Source organism: Enhydra lutris, unplaced genomic scaffold (assembly GCF_002288905.1).
Source record: "Enhydra lutris kenyoni isolate GAN:26980312 unplaced genomic scaffold, ASM228890v2 scaffoldscaffold68, whole genome shotgun sequence".
NCBI lineage: Eukaryota > Metazoa > Chordata > Mammalia > Carnivora > Mustelidae > Enhydra > Enhydra lutris.
This window is the reverse complement of record NW_019154152.1, coordinates 11838568-11865237: the sequence shown is the minus strand read 5'-3', so window position 1 is coordinate 11865237 and position 26670 is coordinate 11838568. Positions and strand designations below refer to the sequence as shown.

The 26670-nt window shown below is 36.2% G+C and overlaps 1 protein-coding gene across 1 annotated transcript in view; it reads left to right on the top strand.

Annotated features, from left to right (window-relative positions):
* LOC111159602 (FCH and double SH3 domains 2) overlaps positions 1-26670 on the top strand; it is a 284659-nt gene that overhangs the window by 215641 nt on the left and 42348 nt on the right. Inside the window, exons 9-11 of the mRNA XM_022522140.1 lie at positions 2134-2256; positions 11868-11963; positions 21995-22111. Of these exons, the coding sequence (XP_022377848.1) occupies positions 2134-2256; positions 11868-11963; positions 21995-22111 (336 nt within the window). The remainder of the gene's footprint in view (positions 1-2133; positions 2257-11867; positions 11964-21994; positions 22112-26670) is intronic.

Sequence of the window (26670 nt, the reverse complement as noted above, 5' to 3'; positions counted from 1 at the left end):
CTACTATAAAACCTCCATTGAGGATTCTTAGATATGATACCAAAATATAAGCAGCAAAAGAAAAATAGCTAAATTAGGCTTCATCAGAATAAGAACTTTTGTGCATCAGAGGACACTATCGAGAAAGTGAAAAAGCCCACAAAATAGGAGAACATATTTGGAAGTCATACATCTCATAAAATATACGTATCCAAATATATGAAGTACAATTACAATTCCACAACAAAAAGACAACCCAATTAGAAATGAGTGAAAGACTTGAATAGACATTTCTCCAAGGACAATAAACATATGGCCAATAAGCACATGAAAAGATACTTAACATTATTAGTCATTAGATAAATGCAAGTCAAAACCACAGTGAGATACTGCTAAGATGGCTTGAATAATTTTTTAAAAAGAAACAGAAAATAAAAAGTGTTGAAGAAGATTTAGAGAAATTAGAACCTTCATACATTGCTAATGGCGGTGTAAAATGGTGCAGCTACTGTAAAAAAGTTTGGCAGTTCCTCAAATAGTTAGACATGGAATTACCATAGGCCCCAGCAATTCCACAAGTAGGCATATACCCCAGAAAATTGGAAACAGATGTTCAAATAAAAACTTCTACATAAATGTTCATAGCACCATTATCCATAATGGCCGAAAAGTGGAAACAACCCAAATGGCCATAAGCCAATGAATGGATAAACAGAATGTGGTATATCCATACAATGGAATATTATTTGGCCATAAAAGAAATGAACTATTAATACAATGATGAACTTTGAAAACATTATGCTACATGACAGAGGCAAGCACAAAGTGACATATGTTCTATGATTCTATTTATATTAAATGTCTAGAATAGGTGAATCCATAGAAATAGAAAGATTAGTGGTTGCCATAAGTGGGGATATGGGGGGACATGGCAGTCACCACCCAATGGATATTGGGAGATTTCTTTTGGGGCAATGCAAATGTGCTGGAATTAGGTAGTAGTGATGGTTGTACAATATTGTGAATGTACTAAAAGCAAAGGAATAGTATACTTTAAAATAGCTGAGATGGTGGATTTTATATTGTACAAATTTTACCTTAATTTTTAAGAAGACCTCCATTGATCGGCAAGAGTCCAGAACCTTTTTAGATGATGATGGTGATGATTATGATGATGATGATAGATATATTTTGCCCATAGTTGTTGCTAATATGTATGCTACTGGTTCTACTTTTTTTAACATTAAATTATTTATTTATGCTTTTGTAACTATAGTTAACACAGTTTTTGTTACCATGTATATTTTAGTCATTATACATGATGGTGGGTTTCCTTTTTTTTTTTTTTTCTTTTAATTTCAGTGAGTCCTACTCTAAATGCTTAAAGAGTATTTAAAACTCCTCAGAGACATTTCATTGGTATTTCTTCCCCAAGACTGTACCTGCAATTCACTTTTTAAAAACTATTTCTATTGTTTTTTTTTCTCTGACTGCCCTACAGTAAGAATATACTAATTTATAATCCTACCAACAATGGAAGAGGAAAAATGGAGGAGATTAGGGGCGCCTGGGTGGCTCAGTTGGTTAAGCATCTTCCTTCAGCTCAGGTCATGATCCTGCGGTCCTGGGATGGAGCCCCATGTCAGGCTCCCTGCTTCCCTCTCTCTCATTCAGCCACTCCCCCTGCTTGCACTCTCTTGCTTTCTCTCTGTCAAATAAATAAATGAAATCTTAAAAATGGAGGAGATTAATGTTTGCATTGTCTACTCTCTTTCAGGCACTGTGCCTGGATCCTTTCACATCCATTGTTTCATTCAACTCCCACACATACTGTGTTATAAAGTGACAACAGTTGTTGACAGAGTTAATAAACAGACAAACAAAGATCAGAACCTAGCCACTTTGTCTCCAAGTTTTGTTCTGTTCCCACAGCCTTACCAATATTGAATTTTCTCTTTTTTAGTTCCTATTCATTAGAAAGATTCAACATTCTCCCAGGTGATTGTTTACTGTTTACATGTTCACATTCATAATAATCTTTATCTTTTGTCCACTCATTATTATGGATTTTAAACTGAATCTATCTTGTGAACACTAGGTATTACATATCAGAGCTTTGTCATAATTTTTTGGCTTTTGTTTACTGTTTTACAGGCTCTTGATGGAAATGTGTATGATCACCTGAAGGATTATTTAATAGCCTTCAGTCGAACTGAGCTAGAGACATGCCAAGCTGTGCAGAACACATTCCAATTTTTATTAGAAACCTCCAGCAAGGTAAGCTACCTTTAATGTAATATGTGGTATTATCCATTTTAGAACCTAAAATGTTTCGTATATAAATAAAATGAAGGTACCAGTACATTAAAAGAATGCTTTTAAAGGGCAAATTTCTTGGAAACAGTATTCCTTCTAACAAAGTTGGAAGGTGTTCTCTTCTCCTTGACGAGTTGGCACAATGTGGAAAAAAGGGAGGTAATGATACAAGTTAGATCAGGACATGAGTCTGCTGCCATGTATGTTGCTTTTGAGAAGAAATGATTTAAAGAGTTTTACCTTCCACTCAAAATGATTTTTGAATGCACTCAACTCATGGGGGGACAACAAGATCATGTCTCAATGCAAAGAATAATAAAAGGGCACAAAAGGAAAAGTAACATTTTATAATCATTAAAGAAGTGAATAATCTTGTTTTTTTTTTTAATTAACCTTCCTTTTATATGCTGTCATTCTCTGATAGTAATCTTTTTATTCAAAAGTGTTGAGATCTAGCAGGTTTGCTGGCATGTTCACACTGTGTGCAGAGAAAACAAACAAAATTGTTTGAATTCCTTAGGATCTGACAGATTAAGATTTTTTGCAACAGAAAAACTATCCTTTTGAAGATAAATTGTTCTTGTGATTAATAATGTTATTTTTATTCCGATAAATGCATAGCAAATATCTCCTGACTGAATGCATGCATTTGTAAAAATATATTCATTTTATAATAACTATTTTTGAAGATCCAGTTCGGTCCTCTTTTTTGGGAGGGGAAGCAGGAACTGGCTAATACCTTAAGATATTGTTTGGAAAAGAATCAAGGTTTCTTAAGAAGAGTCATAGACTCTTCTTAAACACTTCATTATGTATGTATTCTTGTTTTCAGTGTACCATAGCTCTAATTCTATTTTTTAAAAACATTCAAAATATAAAGTTAATATGGAAATATAAAGATCACTAGTCTGGTGCTTTGAAATCCTGTCATACTTCTGTTTTCCTTTATTTTTACTCTCCAGAACCTAATACAAGATATAAAGGGATTGATGCATGGAAAGAAAGATGGGCAGAAAGATGGATAGTTATGTGAAAGCAGATGTAAAAAAATGTTACTTAGGGGTACCGGTGCAGCTCAAAGTTAAGTGTCTGCCTTCAGCTCAGGTGTTGGTCCCAGACTCCTGGGATCAAGTACCACATCGGGCTCTCTGCTCAGCAGGGAGTCGGCTTCTCCCTCACCCTCTGCCCCTCCTTCTGCTGTTCCCCCTGCTTGTTTGTGCGAACGGGCTCTCTCTCTCTCTCTCTCAAATAAGTAAATAAAATCTTTAAAGAAAAGAGAGTGAGTAAAGAAAACTGTCAATTGAAGAATCTAGGCAGTGGGTATATAGGTGTTTCCATACAGTTCTTTTTATTTTAATGTTATGTACATTTGACATTTATTTTCCATAAGATAATGTTAGAGGAAAGAGTCTATAAAAACATCTTGGCTTTGTTCCATTTATGGAGTGGTTGGTTTTTGACTAGTGACCAAATGGTTTATATTTATTGGTCCATTCAGAGTTTCTTTTCCTTTTTTAGCACGTTTTAGTAACTTATACTTTCCTCGACAATCATCCATTTCATTTATCAAATTTGATGGTGTATATTTGTGTATAAACTTGTGTGCCTCTACAGTTGTTTCCTTTTTCATTTCTAATATTGTTTGTACTTTCTCTCATGTTGATCAGATTTACCAGTCTATTTTGTTAATCTCAAAATTTTAAGAGTCAGCTTTTGTTCTGTTTCTCCATGTTGTTTATTTCTTTAATTTCTGCCTTTCTATTTATTATTTCCTTCTACTTTATTGCAGCTTATGTGCTTATTTTTTTTCAGGCATGTTTTGTATTAGATCCTGTTTTAGTCTTTCTTGTTTTCAGGTAATTTAAAACTATTTAGGGCTGTTTGTTGTTTCTACATGTTTTTCCACCTTGTTAACCCATGAATTATTTAAGAAATGAGTTTTCCCAGTTTTCATTCAGTGGGAGTATGTAGTGGGGTAACGTTTTTCATTTCTAATTTTATTAGAAATTATTTTTGTTTTTATTTTATTACATTCTAATTTTATCAGAGAGATTGTCCTCTGACAAAACTGTCTAAGATCTCTTTTTCTGAGAATAAGTTAGATTGGATATAGTTTATAAAGCTGGTAAGTGTATAGTCTTAAAAAAATAACTAATATTTTACATGGCACTTAATTTTCTGGGAGTTTTTAGCACATCCTTTGAGGTTGGTACTCTGATGCCCATTATATAGCGTGGAAAATGGACTCAGGACACTTACGTGGCTGCCTGAGGTTGCACGCTCACATGTAGCATTTTTCTGTGCTCTGCTACTCTACTATGTTATCTCTCTAACTTGTATTATTTACACAGAAAATGAATTTAAAATGTATAAACTGATTTGGACACATAAAGAGATAAGCTTTCATTTTCCTCTGCAGTGACTTGTATGAACATTTTGCTCCCCAGGGATAAGGAATAAATGAGATACTCTTCTGTTTAGATTGCAAGTAAGAATGATGTAACTAGGGGAGATGAGCCCTTTTGTTCCAAATACCAGAAGGGCTCATAACTTTGTTTTATTCCAAGTGCTTTCCTGTTACAAAGAATTTGTTACGCTATTCTTATTATACTGCTAGAAGAAACACAGTGATCTGATAACCCAGAGAGAAGTTTGAAACTCTAGGTTTTAACCTCTAACATTATTACTTTGTCTTCTTGGGGAAGGAGTTTATTCCCCCCTCCCCCACCATATCTAAATTGTAACTGTATGTATTCTCAAAAATACTTTGGGGGTAATCCATACTGACACACTGTAGCTGTTACAGTGTTCTCTATATCTTTCATCCCCTGAAGGGAAACACCTGGCCCTAGGAGCTTTTTTTAATTTTAATTATTTATGAAGCTTGCTTTTCTCCTTAATATTTTATGAAATGCTTTGTATATGTAACTGAAGCAGATGTTGTCATAAATATTTTCTCTAGGATAGTAACTCCAAGATAGTTCTGCTGGTCTTTAGAGTTCATTCATGTGTGCTTGCTTTCTGTCTGCATAAGAAAACTCCTACTAATTAGTAACATAGCTCTTTAAACAATTCAGAAAACGGAAGTGTTTTTCTATATTTCTTTGGAAATGAAATTGTCTATTATTGCCGTTCTTAACACTTTGAAGGCTAAAAGCAAAAAAGTAAGCTTAATAAAATGAAGGGGGAAACTACATGATCCTCTCAAAAAAACACAGTGGGGGGAAAAAAAGACACGGAAAAGCATTTGACAAAATTAAACATTCTTTTATGATAAAAACACAAATTAGGAATGGAAGGGAACTTCCTTAACCGATAGAAGGGATTTATGAAAAACCTTTGGTTAATTTTGGGCTCAGTGGTAAAAATCTGAAAGCTTTCCCTCCCGAGATAAGAAACAAGACAAAGATGCCCATTTTCCCCACTGTACTGGAAGTCCTAGTCAGATCAGTTAGTCAAGGGAAAAAAAAAAAATGGGGCACCTGGATGGCTTGTTGGTTGATCATCTAACTAGCTCAGGTCATGATAGTGGGGTCTGGGATTGAGCCCTGTGTCTGGCTCCATGCCCAGCAGGGAGTCTGTTTCTCCTTCTCCCTCTGCCCCTCTCCTTTTCTCTGCTTGTGCTTGCTTGAGCATGCGCTCCCTCTCTCTCAAATAAATGAGTAAAATCTAAAAAAAAAAAAAAAAGAAGGCATCCAAATTAAAAGGGAAGACGTAAAATTATCTGTATTTGCAGATGACATAAATAGAAAATACTATAGAAACCACAAAAAAAAAATACTAGAGCTGATAAATGAATTCAGCAAAAGTTACAGGTATAAGATCAAAACACAAAAATCAGTTGTGTTTTGGGGCACCTGGGTGGCTCAGTGGGTTAAGGCCTCTGCTTTTAGCTCAGGTCATGATCCCAGCATCATGGGATCGAGTCCCACATTGGGCTCTCTGCTCATCGGGGAGCCTGCTTCCTCCTCCTCTCTCTCTCTCTGCCTACCTGTGATCTCTGTCAAATAAATAAATAAAATCTTTAAAAAAAAAAAATAAAAATCAGTTGTGTTTCTATACTCCCATCAATGAATAAACCAAAAGAAAATTAAGAAAACAATTCCAACTGTGATAGTATCTGAAGAATAAAATACCACAAATAAATTTAAATAAGGGATTGAAAGACTTGTACATTTAGAAACTAAAAAACATTGCTGTAAGAAATGAAAAAGGACCTAAATAAATGGAAATAATAAATATTTATGAATTGAAAGATTTCATATTACTAATATTGCAATTCCCTAAAGCATTCTACAGATTCAGTCGTTCCCTATCAAATTTTCAATAGCCTTTTTTGCAGAAATGGAAAAGCCAGTCCTGAGACTCATGTGAACTCTAATGGGCCCTCAATAGCCAAAAACAACATTGAAAACAAAACAAAGTTGAAGGTCTCACACTTCCCAGTTTCAAAGCTTACTGCAAAATTAATCAAAATAGTGTGGTACTAGCAAAAGGATAGACACAGAGACCAATGAAATAGAATCAAGAGCCCAAAATAAGCCCAAACATCTGTTGGCCAGTTGATGTTCAACAGGGTTTCCAAGGCCATTTAGTGAAGAAAGTCTTTTCAACAAAAGGTGCTGAGACAACAGGATAACCACATGCAAAGAGTGAAGTTGACCCCCTGCCTCACTCCAAATACAAAAATTAATTCAAAGGGTACCTGGGTGGCTCAATCAGTTAAACATCTACCTTCGGCTCAGGTCATGATCCCAGGGTCCTGGGATGGAGCCCAGCCTCAGGTTCCCTGCTCTGCTTCTCCCTTTCCCTCTGCCACTCCCCCTGCCTGTGTACTCACTTGCTCTCTCTCTCTCTCTCTCTCTGTCAAATAAATAATCAAAATCTTAAAGAAAGGAAAAAAATTAACTTAAAATGAGTCAATGACCTAAAACTATAGAAGTAAGCATAGAGGTAATAATCTTTATGACCTTGGATTGGGAATAAGTTTTTAGTTTTAATATTAAAACACAAGCAACCAAAGAAAAAAAGAGATAAGTGGACTTCTTCAAAGGAAAAACTTTTGTGTATCAAAGAACATTATCAAGAATATGGAATGGACAGCCCATGGGAGGGCAAAATTATTTATAATAATTACTATTTTCTGTTTAGTGTTTAAAATTATTTATAATCATTTGTCTAATAAGGTTTTAAAATCTAGAATATATAAAGAACTGTTACAACTCAACAAAAAGACAAATGACCCAACTTAAAAATGAGCAAAGGACCTGAATAGACATTTGTCTAAAGAAGATATACAGGGGCACCTGAGTAGTTCAGTGCATTAAGCGTCCAGTTCTTGGTTTCAGCTCAGGTCTTGATCTTACAGGTCATGAGACTGAGCCCTGTCTTTGGCTCCACATGAAGTGGGGAGTCTGCTTGTGATTCTCTCCCTCTTGCTCTGCCCTTCCCCCTGCTTGCTTCCTCACTCTCCCTCAAATAATTTTTAAAAAGAAAAAAAAAGATATACAAATGGCCAATAAGCACATAAAAAGATGTTTAACATAATTAGTCATTAGAGAAATGGAAATAAAAACCACAGTGAAATATCATTTTTTACCGACTGGGGCAGCTTTTTTTTTTTTTTTTAAAGATTTTATTTATTTATTTAACAGACAGAGATCACAAGTAGGCAGAGAGGCAGGCAGAGAGAGAGGGGAGGAAGCAGGCTCCCTGCAGAGCAGAGAGCCCGACTCGGGGCTCGATCCCAGGACCCTGGGATCATGACCTGAGCCGAAGGCAGAGGCTTTAACCCACTGAGCCACCCAGGTGCCCCATAAAAAGGAAATCTTAAAAAGACAGGTGCCCGGGTGCTTGGATGGCTCAGTCAGTTAAGCCTCTGACTCATGATTTTGGTTCAGGTCATGATCTCAGGGTCATGAGATCAAGCCCTTGCTGAGCTCTGTGCTCAGCAGGGAGTCTGCTTGAGATCCCCTCTCTCCCTCTAGCTCTCCCCCTGCTTGTGCACTCTCTCTCTCTCTCTCTCTCTCTAATAAATAAATAATTTTTTTTAAAGCTGTGCTGCCTGAGTCCATCATATAATATTTGTGAAATAACATGTTAAAGAGCTGGACAACAGGTTCGTGGTTGCCAGAAATCAGGGATGAGAAGAGTGGATATAGCTACGACAGAGCAGCATAAGGGAGTCTGGGGGGTGGTTCAGTTAACCATCTGATTCGGGTGCTGTTACAGGAAGCTACACATGTGATAAAATTGTATAGACCTCTACACACATACACCCAAATCAGTTAATATAAATGGTGAAATCTAAATAAGCTCTATCCTTTGTACCAAAGTTGATTTCCTGATTCTCGTATTTGCTATAGTTATGCAAGATGCCAGTATTGGGAGGTACATAGGATCTCCTTGTGACTTCCTTTCAAAATAAAGTCTTTGAGAAAAAGACCAGTGACTAACCTAGTACCTCTAGTGTCCAGATTTTGTTTTCTAAATACTCTCTCTTCTCATTTAAGGATGGGGGGAAAGAGACAAGGCTTTTAGGGAAAATAGGTGCGATTCTCCAGGTCTGGGGCATGAAATAGATCAACCTTAAAAAATTTGTCATAATAGAAACCAAAGAAACCAGCAAAATTATCAGAAACTACTAGGTCATGTCAAAAGGACTCAGGATGCGATCTTACTGGCCAAAGATGAGGTAATTTTAGCATCACTGATGGTAACTGCAGTGAACTAAAACACATTGCATATTTTTGAAGCAATGTCTTCATAATAATAATTTATTAAAGTTATAATTAAGTATTCTTTGGAGGTTTCTAGGGAAACAACTCAGTTGGGAAACTAGATAATAAAAGGAAAGAATTAACTGTTTATTTTGCCTTTCTTATACAAACTATACCTCTAGGTAATTAAACAGTCACCTTGCAAAGTTCCTTTCATAAATTATTCCAGCTAAAATGAAAAGGGAATGATTGAATTCCTTGTTTAGAATAAGAAGAAAAAGGAGAAAAAAATCTCTAGTTCTTGCATCCTCCAACAGATTTAGGCATTTATCATCATAGGCCTGTTACATTAGTTTCGTAGGGCTACTATACAAATTACCATAAACTAGGTGGCTTAAAACAACAGAAATTTATTCCCTCTGAGTTCAGGAGCCCTGAAGTCAAAATCAAAGGATTGGCATAGCTACATGCCCTCAAACCGTTTTAGGGGAGAATCAGTCCTTGGCTCTCCCAGCTTCTGGCAGCTTTAGGCATTCTTTCACTTGTGGCCACATTACTCTGATCTCTGCTACCATGGTCACACTGGCTTTTCTTCTGTGTTATCTTCTGTGTGTCTTTTATACAGATTCTTATCATTGGATTTAGGGCCCATCAAGGGAATCTGGAATGATTTCAAAATCTTTAATCTAGTTACATCTGCAAAGATCCTTTTGCAAATGAGGTAACATAAACAGGTTCCAGGGCTTAGGACATGGACATACATTTTTAGGGGCCACTATTCAGGCCACTCTAGTGTTTAATATCATAAAAAAAGGGGTAAATCAGAGGCAGGCCTTCTCATGGAAGTAAACACCACCTTGCAAGAAACAAAACAAAAAAACCCTGAATGCAATCAAGCATCAACTTATAGGACATACAGAAAACAGAAAACTACAAGGATGCAGTCAACAAAATTCAGACTGTGGGAAATGCTACAGGACAAACACAGTTTTCTTCAGCAAACTGAAAGAGAGAAAAAGAGAGGTGGAAGAAAGAAGGAGCCTCTATATGAAAAGAAACCTAAGCAACATCACCCACCTGCACTGTGGGCGCCTTATTTTGATCCTGATCCGAAAAACTTAAAAATAATCAAACAATCAGGGAAACTTGAACACTTACTGGTTGTTTTATAAGCATTTATTGTGAATTTTAATATGGGTAGGGTTTTTAAAACAGTCCTTGTCTTTTAGATATCATACTGAAATATTTATGGATGAAAAGATATGTCTGAGACTTGCTTCAGTATAGTTGGGGGTGGAAGAGGCAGGTGGGTTTGTTGTCTCTACTTTTATATATGTTATAATGAAGTTAAAAATCTAAAAAGGTTGTAACTAGAGGGGTGATCCTCTTTTAGCTTTTTCTGCATGGTGATTAATGAGGCTCTCAGAGGTGTATCAAGAGTTTTCACAGCTTAAAACTGGAATCCAGGGAAAATAAAATGCACTTCCCTTTGAGAATACGTTTATTCAGCCAGCCTTGCCTGACAGAATTCTGCCAAGCTCTCCTCACCGTCTTTTGTTTCTCCTAGTACCCTCTACATACTTCCACAGTCTATTTAATTGTGTACTGTCTGGTTCTCCCACTTTCCAGATTATAAATTCCTTGAAGATGCTAACCTTGTTTCATCTTTATTCATCTATATATTACCCTCACCTCTGCATTTAACACTGGGCTTGGTAAGCTCTCTCAGTAAATGGTTGTTGAATGGGCAGTAGGGAACTGGGTTTGTGCTGATAAATAAAATGTAAAATATAACCCCTCCTTTCTCTATCTCTTCAATAAACTCTTTTTCCCAGAACTACTAAGGTATAGCTACAGAGCTACTTTAAACTTTTCTTCTGCCCATCCTCTGGCAGAGGTGCTAATGGAAAATAAGTGAAGGGTAAGCCCTGTAGCAAAATGAAAAATCAAATGTTGTTGATTTTCACTCTTTCCCAGTATATAGTGCAGTGAAGTCTCTTCAGATGGCTGTCTTTCTGCACTATTTGTTTTGCTGCCTTCTGTGTATTGGAGTTCCCCTTCTATTTGAATTCCTTGGTATACTTTAAGATGGTAGTTAGAATATAACCTCCTAGGGGTACCTGGCTGGCTCTGTGGAGTGCACAACTGCTTGATCTTGGGGTTGTAGGTTCCAGCCCCAGTTGGGTATAGAGATTAGTTTAAAACGAAAAAAAAAAATCTTAAAAAAAAATGTAATTTCCTAGAAATGATGTCAAGAAGTACTATAAAAATACTATTTTGTAGAGTGTTTGCTGGCACAGTCAGTAGAGCATGTGGCTTTTGATCTCGGGGTCATGAGTTCAACCCCCCACTTTGAGCATGGTGCCTACCTTTAAAAAATTGTTTTAATACTATTTTATGCTATGGATGGGGTTATCTGGAAGTTTCCTAGTAGGTGACAATCTGCATATAGCAGACTTTAAGAGGTCTACAAAACTTTATAGCTGGGAGAGACCTAAGGGACTAATGTGCTTCCCTGCTTTCATCCCACTGCCCTCATTAAAAAGAGCAACTTTTTGCATAATTGCTATCTTTTTGCTGTCTTAAAATATTGCCTATTATCTAGTCCTACAATCTGGGCTAGTTTCTAAACTAGTACTTTCCATATTTAGACTATTGAGAAAATAGGACACATAAGTAACAACTGTTATCTAAAATGAAAAAAAATGTGTACTTACCATTTTCTTTTGATCACATAGTGTTGGATGATTTCTCATTTTTGGAAAGCAGCAGAATAAATCTTAAACTTTAAAATATAATTACTCGACATCATAACTTTATTAAAGACTTAAAGATACTTTATTTTCTCTTTAGGTGGTACGGGACTATAATCTTCAGCTGTTTTTACAAGAGAATGCTGTATTTCACAAACCCCAGCCTTTCCAGTTCCAGCCCTGTGACAGCGATACTGTAAGGGAATTCCAGATTTTCATTCCATTTGTTTTTAAGCTATGTTTGTGCTCAGATAACTATTATCCTTGAACTAGACAGAAAAAGCTGAGTGTGTCTCCTTAATTTCATAACAAAATTGTAAGTATGCAGAGAAACAGCCATTTCTCCTTTCTAAAATGTGACTAAAACCCAGTATCTTTATGTTAGCAACTTAAATGAGGTTAAGTTCTAAGACATGTAACTAAAAACCTGCAAACTGACAGAGAGAAGAAGAAAAAATATTCATTAAAATTTTTTTTCAATTCAAACATAATTTATACTTTCTATCCATGAAATTCTTCACATAGACACCCTTCCAAAGAAACCAGTGGTTAAATTTTAACCAGAATAGAATCAATAAACAGAACAGTGAATGTGTGCCTGCACATATTTTGGTTGGCTTTATAAAAAATTACAGACCCTTTTTCATTCCTTTCAGATTTCCTAGAATGTCAGAGCATTAACATAAATGCTCAAATTGGCAATATTCTAAAAAGCAGATATTAATCATGCATTTTGTCCTTCAGTTTATGAAAAATGTTTGCCATTATTTGAATTAAAAACAACCAAAATGCTAATTTGATAACATAAAAAAAAGACAATCAACTTCTGCAAGTTAAGAAGGCACATGTTGGCATATCTAGCACATTCTTTCAATGTGGGCAAGCCAAGAGGGATGTCAAATTATATTCGTAAGTTCTTTTAGTAAACATGGAATCAGAACCAGGGGAATTTATGATATCACAGTTTCATGGTATCAGTTTAATAGACCTTTACTAGAGTTATCTTTATTACTTTTCTTACATTTTAAGGAGCCCTGTTCGTGGCTATATAAAGAAATATAGGAAATCAGCATTTACCTCTAGATTATCACCCTTGCCCTTTATGTTAGTTCCTTTTTTAATCAATCAACTTTTGCTTAATGACTCAGTGACATCCTATAATTTGACTTCTTTACCTGAGAGGAATGAAGCAGAGCATTAGAAGATACAGGGTGTGGACAGGGTCACCAAGCTTGACTTAAAATTGCAACTAATTCAAGAGTATTTTATCTTTGCCCATTTTCCTCAGAAAAATCAGAATAACAGTAGACTCTCATTTCACTTGTTCAAGGCCCAGCTACAATCCTAAATCCTATTCTGTTTCTAGACACTGTGCTAAATGTTCTTAGCTGCATGTCCCTGTTTGCCTTAAAGTTCTAACTATGCTGTTTTCTGTCCTTGTGCAATCTTTACTGGGCAGAGTTTAAAAGCTGCCCAACTGGTGGATATTGAGCTCTCCCCTGTCAGTGCTTTGAGAATGACCATAGCTGAGGTATATGGGGGTGTGGGTCAAGGGTGGGGGAGATGGGATGTGTGGGTTTGCATGTTAAGGGTGGAACCTGGTATTGGGATTAAAAATGTGTTTGGGTGTGTAATGGGCCACTGATTGTGTAAACTGGGGCTTTCCATTTTCCTATATAAGTTAAGCATTTCCTTCCCTAGTTATAGTGAAAGGATTGAACTTCTCATTTTTCATCTTGTCTGAAGCACCTTTGTTTTCCTGGAGAGGCATGTTGGAAAGAATTGTAGAGCTAATCTTGCCTTTATCAAGGGGAAGCTGAAGCCTTTTTTAATATAACCCATTTCAAATTGTAATATTTTTCCTGCAGAAGTTGAAAACCAGATAAGAGCATACAGTCACAATATTACTGTCAAAGTTAACTAAGGCTTGAAATGATTGTACCCTTTTTGTTTTTTGACTTATCTTTACTTGCTGATAAATCGAAATTTGTTATCATTTTATTTCAATATATGATTATTTTGATTCATGCTTTAGAGTGATATACCAGAAGAAACTGGCCAAAATGTCTTTATAAATACGCAATTATTTCTATTTTGTATAGTCATAGAATTAGATTGGGGATCTTAGTGTTAACTATAATATCATTACAAGTGACAATGTTCAGTGGCAAGTTTCATCTAATGTAGTAACTTAGTAGCTGTCTCATGGTTAACACTGATTTTCTTGCCTTTATTTCCATATAGTTATTGATTTCTACAGTGTCCTTTCTTTATATCCTCAAATACCATTTTTCATATGATACCAGAAAGTTGAAAAGAGTAATGTTCACCTTTCTTTGCTGAAAGGAGTTTGTTTTTTTTTTAATTTTGCATACCATATTTCATTTAATTTATATTTGTATGATTATTAATTTTGAGTATACATATATATTTATTGGCCATTTTGTATCTTATTTTGTGAAATGCTTTTTTTTTTCTTTTCAGTGTAACAGAATTCATTGTTTATGCTGAAAGGAGTTTTTAATGCAGGATTATTCTAAGAATATGAGATGTACCCTAAAATTTCCCTAACCCCCAAAAGAGAGGATTTTCTATATGACAAGTACATATATATACTAGGATCCCAATTTTGGAGAGTCATTCAGCTGTCACATGGGTCATACTTGTTTTAGAAATTAATCCAGGTGTCATACAATGAGAAATCATGAGCTTTGGAGTCAGATCCTGGCTGTGCCATTTGCTGGCTGTGTTTATTTTATTTATATGTTTATATATATTTAACCTCTCTGATTCAGCCTTCTCCTATGTAAATGTTGAAGACTTTAATCTATTTGAAAATTAAATGAGATACTTAAGCATTTGACTCAGTACCTGGCACATAGTAGATACAGAATAAATGTTGACGGTCTTTTTTTCCCCTATCTTCCCACAAAACAAGCATATTTTATTTTTTTAGGCATTGCCCCTAATTGCTATAGGAAACAGCAAAATATCAAATATAGGAGACATTATAAAGATTATGAAGTCTTGTAACACTTTTATATTCATGGTACCCCCCATTTAACTCTCTTATTGAGTTGACTGAAAGTCCCTTGGGACTTCTGTTCTTTTTTCATTCCACAGTGTGGATCTCATCAACATATTTCTTAACAGTTTGTAAGCCTAAAAAGCAATTTGTGTGGAATAAACAGCAGCCAGTAGCTAACAATTAGTGTCCGTTCCCACCCCTCTTAGCTTTTCGGCACCTCTGCCCTACATACACCTCAGTGTTTGTCCCTTCCATTACCAGAAATAGTGATGTGTGCCCTTAAGGACATTTCCTCATGTCCAATGAAAAGTATCTCCTATCCTATTTAACCTGGATGGGGAATAATACAGGAAACACACATGTTTGCATTTAAGGCAGGAAAAACTTATGGAAACTTTCCCCCCATATTTCCTGGTGGGGATATGAAGACTTTTTCCTTTTTACCTTTCCTGAACTGCAAATAACAAGATCTTCACAGATAGCATAAGCTGACATTTTTATCATAGTATCACAAATATAAAAAATAGTTGACAGGGGTCCCTGGGTGGCTTAGTCAGTTAAGTGGCTGACTTTGGCTCAGGTCATGATCTCAGGGTTCTGGTATCAAGTCCCACATGGGTCTCCTTGCTCAGTGGGGAGCCTGCTTCCCTCTCCCTCTGCAGCTCTTCCCACTTGTGTGCATGTTCTCTCTCTCTCTGTCTCTAATAAATAAAGTCTTTTAAAAAAAAATAGCTGACAAATTTCTGATGTATGATCTTTTCCTGTTATTTATTGTTGTGATATTTCTACCATCTAAAGATTAAATATTAAGTAAAATGGCCACTTGCTGTAATTCAGGACTTTTGCACGTTAAATTTTTGCTAAGCGGGGCATTTTATGCATTTATTAAAAATATGTACAATACATTTAAATCAAACTAACATGCTATATGCCTTAAACTTATATAGTGATGTATGTCAATTATTTCTCAATAAAACTAAGAAAAAAAATATTTACCAAAAGTTAACCTTGTCTGTAAAGACTATATGGGACCAGTATACTATACAGGGAAACTACTTCAAATTTCTCATTGTTAGTGAGTGGCTTTATCTGCTGATGGAAGTCTTGTATTGCCTATAGCATTGGCATATGAACGTGAAAGCACTGTGATAGAGAATTTATGGAAAATCCTCCTTGTGAGTAAGTAGGTACCATCCTTCTATACATATACCGACCACGGTATCCAAAAATGAAAGGCTCTGATTATAGACTAAAGTGTTGTTCTCCAGAAACAGCAGTGCTGGCAGTCAAGTGTTCAGAGGGGCTTGTCCTAAGTTCTTCAGTCTTTCAAAAAGGACTTACTTGCTTTTCATAGAAAACCTACCATCTATATAATGAGTCTTTGTGCTTTCTCTGGATTTGATGCATTCTCTAACCATCTATAGGTATCTAGAGCTTCCCACAGATGCCTTGGTAAGGTTACCGACACAAAAGAGCCTGGGAGTTCACTTTTTTATTTAGCCTGTGATTATAGTGCTTAAAGCAGAATCTCTGTGAGAGCTGCCAGAGTAAAGGCGTACTCCTCCTGTGGCTGTTCCAACCAGTCAGGCTCTAGATATATCTAGAGAGCGTCAGAAACAGTGGTTTTGTTGTTGTTTTTTGTTGTTTTTTTGTCTTGTTTTCATGGCATGACTGAAGGACAGGTTTTTCACTTAAATTTACCTTTGATACCTAATAGCTCCCGTTTGCTTCCCAGAGGGACTACGCACTCTCAACCCAGTTGTGAGCTCCTGCTACTCTTCGAGTATAGTCAGAATAAGTTATGATTCATGAAGAGCACTGCTTCACTCCTTTCCAAGTTGTATGATATATTTAAAATATGTGACTTAGAGGTTCACAGTCTCCCAACAAAAGCCTTCAGGTCAGATGTGTTTCAAAACTTAAAATTTTTCAGTGCTCGCTTCAGCACCATATATATTAAAATTGGAACAATACAGAGAAGTTTAGCATGACCCCTGTGCAAGGATGACACGCAGATTCATGAAGCGCTCCATATTTTTTAAAAATAAAATCTTGAAAATGAATAAATAAAATAACATAGATATATCCTGGATTTTTAGGGGCACCTGACTGGCTCAGTTGGTAGACCATGGGACTCTTGATCTTGGGGCTGTGAGTTTAAGCCCCATGTTTGGTATAGAGATTACTTTAAAAATAAAACATTTAAAAAAACAAAGTAACAGACTTTTTCAGGTTTTAGAAGGGTGATCCATATACCATATATTGTATAACACCCTAAACAAGGGGAAGGACCTCATGATCAAGCATAGTATTTTTGCAGTAAAACATTTGAGTAGTTATACCAAGTGAAATAAATAAAAACTATAAATAACGTCTCTTTGGTTCAAGTCAAATTTTGCCACACCTGAGCTGTGGCTCCAAACTTACCTAAAACGCCTGTGATTTTTCAGAGCATTGTGAATTTCAAAATTATAGGACCATGAACCGGTATAAACATGAGTACTAGAGATATAATAACCTATGCAGATCCAGATGCTTTTTACTTGAAGAGTAAAACAAGTAAAAATAATTTTCTTGAAATAATTAACAATATATTATTAAATTTCATAAAAACTGAAGTGGATTAAATATTTAACACAATAAATACATACCAATAAGCTGTAAAATACTAGCACAAATCCCTTGAATAAGGGTTAATAACTGGATTGTTCTTGGCATATGACATTGGCTTGACAACCTAACATTATCTTTTGAAATTAGGTTGAAATGCTAGTATTTTGCTATGTAAATGCTAGTTTTCATTCATTATGTATGACCATCTCTTTTTCTGTCTTTCACATGGTTATATTTTGGTAACAGACTTGAAAAATTATGACAGTGTTTCTTGTATGAAATCATCTGTTCTATCCCTACTCAATTTGCCCTCTGAGCATATGCTCAGATGCCTGTCTTAACTTCTATGCCCTTATGTTAATCCTAAAGTGAACTGAAATCATATCTTAAGACAGATAATTAAGATGACTTAAAAACTGTTATATCTAGAATAGTAGAATATTAATTTCTGTCATGTAGTTCTTTAAAGTTATTTAATAACTTTATAAATTTGAAAAGACTAGTATTTATATTCTGTAAAAAAATTGGGAACTTTCAAAAAAAATTAACATTGCTAAGCCTCTGAAGGCCTTTTTAAACTCATATGAAACATGGCTTTTGTTTTTCTAAAAATGAAGTGAAAGCAAAAGCTGTCTTACCTCTGAGTAAATGGCCTAGCCAAAGCTTCATTCAAAGGAAATTTGTATTTTAACAATATCTTCTTCAATATTACTGCCTTTATTTGATCAATATTGGTATTAACTATATAGAACAATTAGTGAGACAATACAGTTGTAAGGTAGCAAGGACTCTAAAGTCAAAGAGAACTCAATACAAGCTCCATATTCACCACATACTGGCTTTTAAAAAAAGACACATACCCTTTCTAAGCCTAGAATTCCATACCTATAAATTGAGAATCATTGTTAGGATTATTTTGAGAGCTAAATAATGTTTGTAAAGCAGTTAGCACAGAGCTTAAATATGCAATAAATAATACCCTTTTAGAAAAAATTAACATAGCTGTATAGTTTTCTAATTATAAAAAAAGAATGCTGTAGAAAGTTTACACCTGAACTGTCACTGTTTAAAGGTAACCGCTGAGGCGCTTGGGTGGCTCAGTCAGTCGTCTGGCTTGGTTTTAGCTCAAGTCATGATGAGCTCTCAGGTTTGGGATTCAGCAGTGTTGGGCTCTGTGCTCTACTTGAAGTGGAGGAGTCTACTTGAAGATTCTCTCCCTCTGCCCCTCCCCCTATACGTGTGACCTGAGATTTGAAGGACAATACAAAAAACAATAAGGAAGCTATTTTACTCAGAGGGAACGGAAAAAGACCCATCTGCTTCTGTAATTTTTTTTTATTAAAATGTGTATGATTTCTAAAATCTGGTGTTTCCAAAGATCTCAAGAATCACATTTAGTTGACCTAACTTGTCAAATACCCAAGTTGACAAATGACAAATGAAAAACTACCAGTCCTATACTTAAAAGTTGATAGAAGGGGTGCCTGGGTGGCTCAGTGCGTTAAGCCTCTGCCTTCAGCTCAAGTCATGATCTCAGGATCCTAGGATCAAGCCCCGCATCGGGTTCTCTGCTCAGTGGGGAGCCTACTTCCCCCTCTATCTCTGCCCGATGCTCTGCCTGCTTGTAATCTCTCTCTATGTCAAATTTAAAAAAAAAAGAAGGCTGCTAGGAAAGTACTTATATCATTTCTCTTCAGTTTTTAATTTATTTGAATTATTTTTGTGCCACCATTTTTCTGAGAATTGTGGTATTATTACATATGTCTCTTTTAAAAATAATCAAGTTCAATAAGTGAACTTTTTCAGAGCTAGGGTATAGTGCTTTTTGATACATAATTTTTAAATTCTCATATTTTGCTTTAGGCAGATAGCAATGTGCTTTAAAATGTTGTGCTTAATAGCTTATATATGTTATTATTCTCTTATGTTTCAAATGCATTTTTAAGAAGTAAAGGAAAAATGTTAAGAGTTTGAACTAGGGATCAAATTAGCTAGCATTTCAAAAAGAAGCAGTCACTAGCAGTTCCTTTGGTAGAATCAGCCACCGCTAACACCACCATCTGGTCTACACTAGATCTTGATTTACAACAATCTTGGATGGTAGAGGTGGCATTAGAACATTTCTCTGTGTGTTGTTTAACATCTGGGTTGTGTTTGCCTTGTATGAAATTTTCATTTGTCTAAACCCTGAGTTATAGGTAGCTTCCACATTTCTTTCCATGGCTTGATTTTAGAATTCACGAAAAAAAATTAATTTGAATTTGAATCACAGAATCACATCTCCCAGTCAGTGGCATTTGTTGTCTGTCCTAATCTTTGGACACTCCCATCTGAGGAATAATAAACCCAAAGAGAAAGGGGAAAAGGCCCTATCTATACTTCCCCAGCTCTTAAGCACAGGAAATACTCAGTGAAAAGGTAGAGATGATGTGTGAGCAACTAGGGCTGTGACCTGTCTGTAGCCAGTACACATTTAACACACTTACCTATTCCTAAAATGTTGCTCAGTGATAAAAATATAATTTCTCTATCAGTTGTCTTCTTTCTCCTCAATTCTGTTCTGTATAAGTTCATTCTGTTTGAGATCTGCCTTGATCTTTCAATATACCTTCAGTCTTGTTTCTAATTCATTCTTTGGGCTAGCAAGAACCTAGGAATTATGTGAAATTTTTTACTAATATTAACAATATTTTGTTTCAAGTTATTTTCAACTGGGTGTTTAGCATTAGCAATTACCACTTATTGGATATTTAATTATATAGTTAGTGTAAGAGAATGTTTATAATATGAGCTACTTTTATCTTAACAACCCCTATGAGATTGGCATTTTCACCAATTTTCAAATGTGACTTAAGACTCAGATTAAAAACATGTCCAATATCATAAAGATAATAAAGGACATAGAATGAACACTAAGTCTGTCTGACTTAAAAACCTATGCCTGGGCTCTTCAGAATACACATTTCTTGCATTCCATTTATACATTAGATTCCTCTGGTTAATGTAGATTGCATTTGCAATTTGCATCCACCTTTTAACATTATAAACCTTGACTTCTGAGAATGGATTAAAATGTAAATGCCTAGATCCTACAAAATATTGTATTTTACAAAGCAAAATACAATAATAAAGATGGGTCCCAGATTTCTAATAGCCCAAAGAATGAATCAGTTGTGAAATTGGTTAGATTTTTATTTTGATTCTTTTGCTCTGTTTCAGTGCATTTATCATTGTATAATCTAGCTTTAGTTGAAATGTCTGCATAGAGTAAAAGTTTCTGAACCTTGCTTATAATCCCCCCAGCAGAAATAATAAGTTTTTAATACAGCCAAATTCTACTTACTCTTCCAATTTTGAGCTGTGTGGCCTTGCAAAAGTCAGTTTTCCAAGATCTTCCCACTGTAAAATTTTGCTTATTTTTTGTATTAAAATCCTCTTGGATTAATTCATATTTAAGAGATTGTTTTCCCAATTATTTGATGTTTTTTTCCATGGGTTCTTAAGAGTTTAGAAAAAATTAAAATAGTTTAGTGGTTAAGAGCTCTAATTCTGAAATCAGACTTGTATAAATCAGAGTTGTAACATGTAATATCTGGTAGACACTAGACATTTTAACATCTGAGCCTCAGTTTCCTTTTCTATAAGATGGCTATATGAATCACCTCATGAAGTTGTTATAAAAGTTATGTGAAGCACTTTTCACGATACTTTGTATAGTAGGGGCTAACTATTAATACTGCTAATTTAAATTTTGCAGTTTGTCCTTTGTGAAACAGAATAGCAGTATTTTAGGGCTAGAAGAAACCCTTATTGATCATTTAATGAAGCACCCCTCTCGTATGATATTAAAGTCCAGAGGAAGGGCAAAACCTAGTTTGAGGGTTTTTAATGAATTGGTGATGGACCTGAAACTAATTTAATAATTTAAACCTAGTATCTTGGGTGCGTGGGTGGCTGAGTGGGTTAAAGCCTCTGCCTTCGGCTCAGGTCATGATCTCGGGTTCCTGGGATTGAGCCCCACATTGGGCTCTCAGCTCAGCAGGGAGCCTACTTCCCCCTCTCTCTCTGCCTGCCTCTCTGCCTACTTGTGATCTCTCTCTCTCTGTCAAATAAATAAATAAAATCTTTAAAAAAAAATAAGCCCAGTATTTTTGTAGACAAAGAGGTTGTGTTATTGTATTGTTTTGTTCTCTTCACTTTTATCCATTGATTCTTTTTTTAAATCCCATTAAAACAATTGAGTTGTTTCCATTTTACCTATGTAACCATTTTAGTGTCATGGTAAGTTGGCATAAATACTTTTTTTTTTCTTTGTTTAGCTAGCTTTTTTCACATCCAAAATGGATCAGTCCGCAGTATTAGAGGTGAAGCTCCAATATTAAACAGTGCAAACTGAAAAATCCAGTGTTCATTTATGGTTTCATACCATCCTGCTAATGTTCTGATATGAGACATTGCTTCCCACAGTAGTGGAGCAGGGCTTGTTTTGAGTGCTGATTAAGTGAAGGCTCTCTGGTCCACCTCCAAACAGTAGTGATTTCAATAGGCATAATGATGTTCGGTCTCTGTTCTCTCTTATGTTGTAGAGCCGACAATTAGAATCGGAAACTGGGACCACAGAGGAGCACAGTCTAAACAAGGAGGCTCGAAAATGGGCCACACGTGTGGCACGTGAGCACAAAAACATTGTTCACCAACAGCGGGTAAGTATAATAGAGTCTTAGGTGACACTTAGCTAATGTCAAACCAATTTAAGGAGTTGAGTTTTATTAATGTGAAAAATATCTTTATGTTTTTTCTGTAATTTCAGCCACTCAGCAGTATGCTCTCAGCTATCTACTTAGCTTGGAAATTCCTTAAGCGTTTCAAGCAGCAACATAGTAATTTATTTTGCCATAAAATTTTCTAAGAAAAGCTAGTGATAGTATATTACCGTCTTTCAGAGACATGCCTGTGTTGAATTAAGCTTTTAATGACCGAGATAAAATTTTTGAAGACTTAACTGTAGAGTCCATGAAAGTATATCTTTAAGGGGCACCTGGCTGGCTCAGTCGGTAGAGCATGCAACCCTCAATCACAGGATCGTGAGATCAAGATCCATGTTGAGCACAGAGTTTACTTAACAAAAAGAGCTAAATAAAATTAAATTAAAAATTTAAAAACTAAAATTAAACACCAAAAAAATGTATATTCAAGGCTAAACTCTAAGCACAAGGTATAGTAAACTTTTTATAATTTCCATTTATTTATAACTTTTTCTTTACCTTCACATCCAGCTTATTAAAAGAATTATTCATGTCTAGGTTTCCTAACCTCACACTTATTTTTTAGCCCATAATATTTGGACTTTTCCTACTTTCCCTTCCCTCACACTTCATACAGACTTCACTTGCCAAAATCACCAGTGGTCTATGTTGCTAAATCCAAAATGGACACTTTTTTTTTTTCTGGTCATTCATTTATTTTAATTATTAGAAATAAGCTGAGGCAGGCATCTTTCAGGATGCTGAGATATGGGAGAACAATCTGCATGATGTAATCTTAGCTTTATAAATGGGCTTTGCTAATAAAAAATACATTTTCATTTTTTCCAGTTATCCTGTTTATTTCGGGTACACATCTTTAAGTGTTCTTGAGACCCGTTAGCACATGAATATATATATCCCTTTGTCTGTGTACACTTCAGATTCTCATCTTCAGACGCCCTTTCCTCCAAAGGTTTGAGCTCACACTTCCCTTGTTGCCTTCTTACTGCAGATATTAAGTTCCTTTAAGATTTTACATAGGCCCATGATAAAGAGCACTGAATTGCACTAATTGCTTTTTCTTTTTTTTCCTATCATATACTTTTTTCATTGCTGGCCCTTAATTTTGCTCCCTTCATGGCTCTGTCAGGTCACTACCCTTTGGCTTATTTTTTTTTTTTTAATTTCTTTTCAGCATAACAGAATTCATTGTTTCTGCACCACACCCAGTGTTCCATGCAATACGTGCCCTCCTTAATACCCACCACCTGGCTCCCCTAACCTCCCACCCTCCGCCCCTTCAAAATCCTCAGATTGTTTTTCAGAGTCCATAGTCTCTCATGGTTCACCTCCCCTTCCAATTTCTCTCAACTCCCCAACTTTTGTAGCAACACGGACGGGACTGGAAGAGATTATGCTGAGTGAAATAAGTCAAGCAGAGAGAGTCAATTATCATATGGTTTCACTTATTTGTGGAGCATAACAAATAGCATGGAGGACATGGGGAGTTAGAGAGAAGAAGGGAGTTGAGGGAAATTGGAAGGGGAGGTGAACCATGAGAGACTATGGACTCTGAAAAACAATCTGAGGGTTTTGAAGGGGTGGGGGATGGGAGGTTGGGGGAACCAGGTGGTGGGTATTGGAGAGGGCACGGATTGCATGGAGCACTGGGTGTGGTGCAAAAACAATGAATACTGTTACGCTGTAAATAAATTTAAAAATTTAAAAAAATAGAATAAGAAAAAAATAAAATTTAAAAAATTTTAAAAAAAAGAAATTAAAAATAGAGCTTCCCTATGAACCTGCAATTGCACTACTGGGTAATTACCCCAAAGATACAGATGTAGTGAAAAGAAGGCCCATCTATACCCCAATGTTTATAGCAGCAATGGCCACGGTCGCCAAACTGTGGAAAGAACCAAGATGCCCTTCAACGGATGAATGGATAAGGAAGATGTGGTCTGTATACACTGTGGAGTATTATACCTCCATCAGAAAGGATGAATACCTAACTTTTTTCTCAACATGGACGGGACTGGAAGAGATTATGCTGAGTGAAATAAGTCAAGCAGAGAGAGTCAAGCATCATATGGTTTCACTTATTTGTGGAGCATAACAAATAACATGGAGGACATAGGGAGATGGAGAGGAGAAGGGAGTTGAGGGAAATTGGAAGGGGAGGTGAACCAAAATGGACACTTTTATTTCTCAAAACCTGTTGGCAGTTTCATCATAATCGACAACTCCCTTTGTGTTGAAACACCCTCTTCTCTAGTTACCCATGAATTAACATTGTCCTGGTTTTCCTTCTGCCTCTCTAGCCATTCTTATATTCTTTGATGGGTTTTTTCTCCACTTCATATTTAAATATTTAAATTCCTTAGAGTTCTATATTAGGCTTTCTTATTCTTTATTCTCATTTAGGCACTCTCAACCAATGCCATGGTTTCACTTACCACAAATCATAAATTATTATCTCCAACATTAGACCTTTCTTCTGTGTATACATATATTCTCTTGCCTGCTTTGACTTCTTTTTACTGTCTCACAGGGATCCTGAGTTCAATGTTCCACTAATCTAATGCTGCAAAACAAAACACCTCAAACTTAATGCCACAAAAAAGAGCATTTTTAATTGTCTCTTAGCACTCTGGAGATTGGATGGACTTAGCTTGCCACTTATCACTTGGGAGTCTCCCATGCAGTTACAGTCAGATAGTGACTGGTGCTCAAGTCACCTCACAGGCCTCCCCACTGAAATATCTGGTGCTTGGAACAGGAGGACTTGACAGCTGGCAACTAGAACAGCTGGAGCTCTTCATGCATCTTGGTCTCTCTGTGGTCTCTCCAGCACAGTGGCTTCAGCTTAGCTGTTACATGGTGGCACAGGGCCCCAAAGGTTTGAGTCCCAAGAATGAGCCAAGTAGGAGCTATGTTATCTTTTCTGGTCTAGTCTCAGAAATAACATGTTATTACTGTGTCATTTTTTTGTTAACTGGCAGTCACAAAGGCCTCGTGTTGAGGTTCAGGGAGAGAGAACATAAGCTCCACTTCTTGGTAGGGAAATAGCAAGGTTCTAGAAGAATATGTGGAATGGGAAATACTGTAGTAATTTTTTTTTTTTTTCAAAAACACAGTCTTGGGGAGCCTGGGTGGCTCAGTGGATTGAGCCTCTGCCTTCAGCTCAGGTCCTGATCCCAGGGTCCTGGGATCAAGCCCCACATCGGGCTCTCTGCTCGGCAGGGAGCCTGCTTTCTCATCTCTCTCTGCCTGCCTCTCTACCTGCTTGTGATCTCTGTCAAATAAATAAAATCTTTAAAAAAAAAAAAAAAAACCCACAGTCTTCCAGTCTACCTTCTGGTTATAACAGTTTACATCCCTCTTGCATGCAAAATAAAACTCCCCTCTTTACCCCAAATCCTCCCAAACCTGGTGTCAGACTACAGTATAAATTTCAGAATCTGGTCATGTAAATGAGATTCATAGAGAGATGAGGCTTCTTGAGTGCAGTTTCTCTAACACAGTTTATCTCAAAGAATTTGTGAACTAGAGAGACAAGTTCTCTGTCTACCATATAGCCAATAAATAGTAATTAGATGAATTACTGCAGCTTTATACTTCAAAATGTTAAACACATAAGAGACTTTTTTCATTAAAATGCTCTACTATAGGGGCGCCTGGGTGGCTCAGTGGGTTAAGTCTCTGCCTTCGGCTTGGGTCATGATCTCAGGGTCCTGGAATCGAGCCCCGAGTAGGGCTCTTTGCTCAGCGGGGAGTCTGCTTCCCCCTCTCTCTCTGCCTGCCTCTCTGCCTACATGTGATCTCTGTCTGTCAAATAAATAAATAAAATCTTTTAAAAAAATAAAAATAAATGCTCTATTATATTTGAAAATAAATGTTCAAATATTAAAAATATGTCTGCTTTTTCACCTTGTTGTCAAGGCATATTGTATCTTTCCACTAGGAGATAAATACAGGCAGATTTCAACAACTTTTCCATTTCTTAATAACATGAGCTATGATAAGCTTTAATCTAGTAAGGTATAATTTAAGCAACAAAATAAAGGGGTTTTTTATTTTATTCATTTATTTAAGATTTTATTTATTTATTTGACAGAGAGAGATCACAAGTAGGCAGAGAGGCAGGCAGAGAGAGTGGGGGGAATCAGGCTCCCTGCTGAGCAGAGAGAGAGCCTGACATGGGACTCAATCCCAGGACCCTGAGATCATGACCTGAGCCAAAGGCAGAGGCTTAACCCACTGAGCCACCCAGGCGCCCAAGGGGTTTTTTAATACTGAAACCAGTTCTGCTTTTGGCCATGATAAAGCACCATAATAAATTACCATGGGATCCCACTTTAAAAAAAAAAAAAAACCAATGAAATTAGTAGCCATATGACCTCTTGGGTTTTCTGCCTAAAGGCACTTTCTATATTGCAGGGCGGGAAGGGAGAACTTAAGCAGGGCACCACAGACTCAGAGTTGAGATGACAGATATCAGAGTTCAGAGTGGCTGA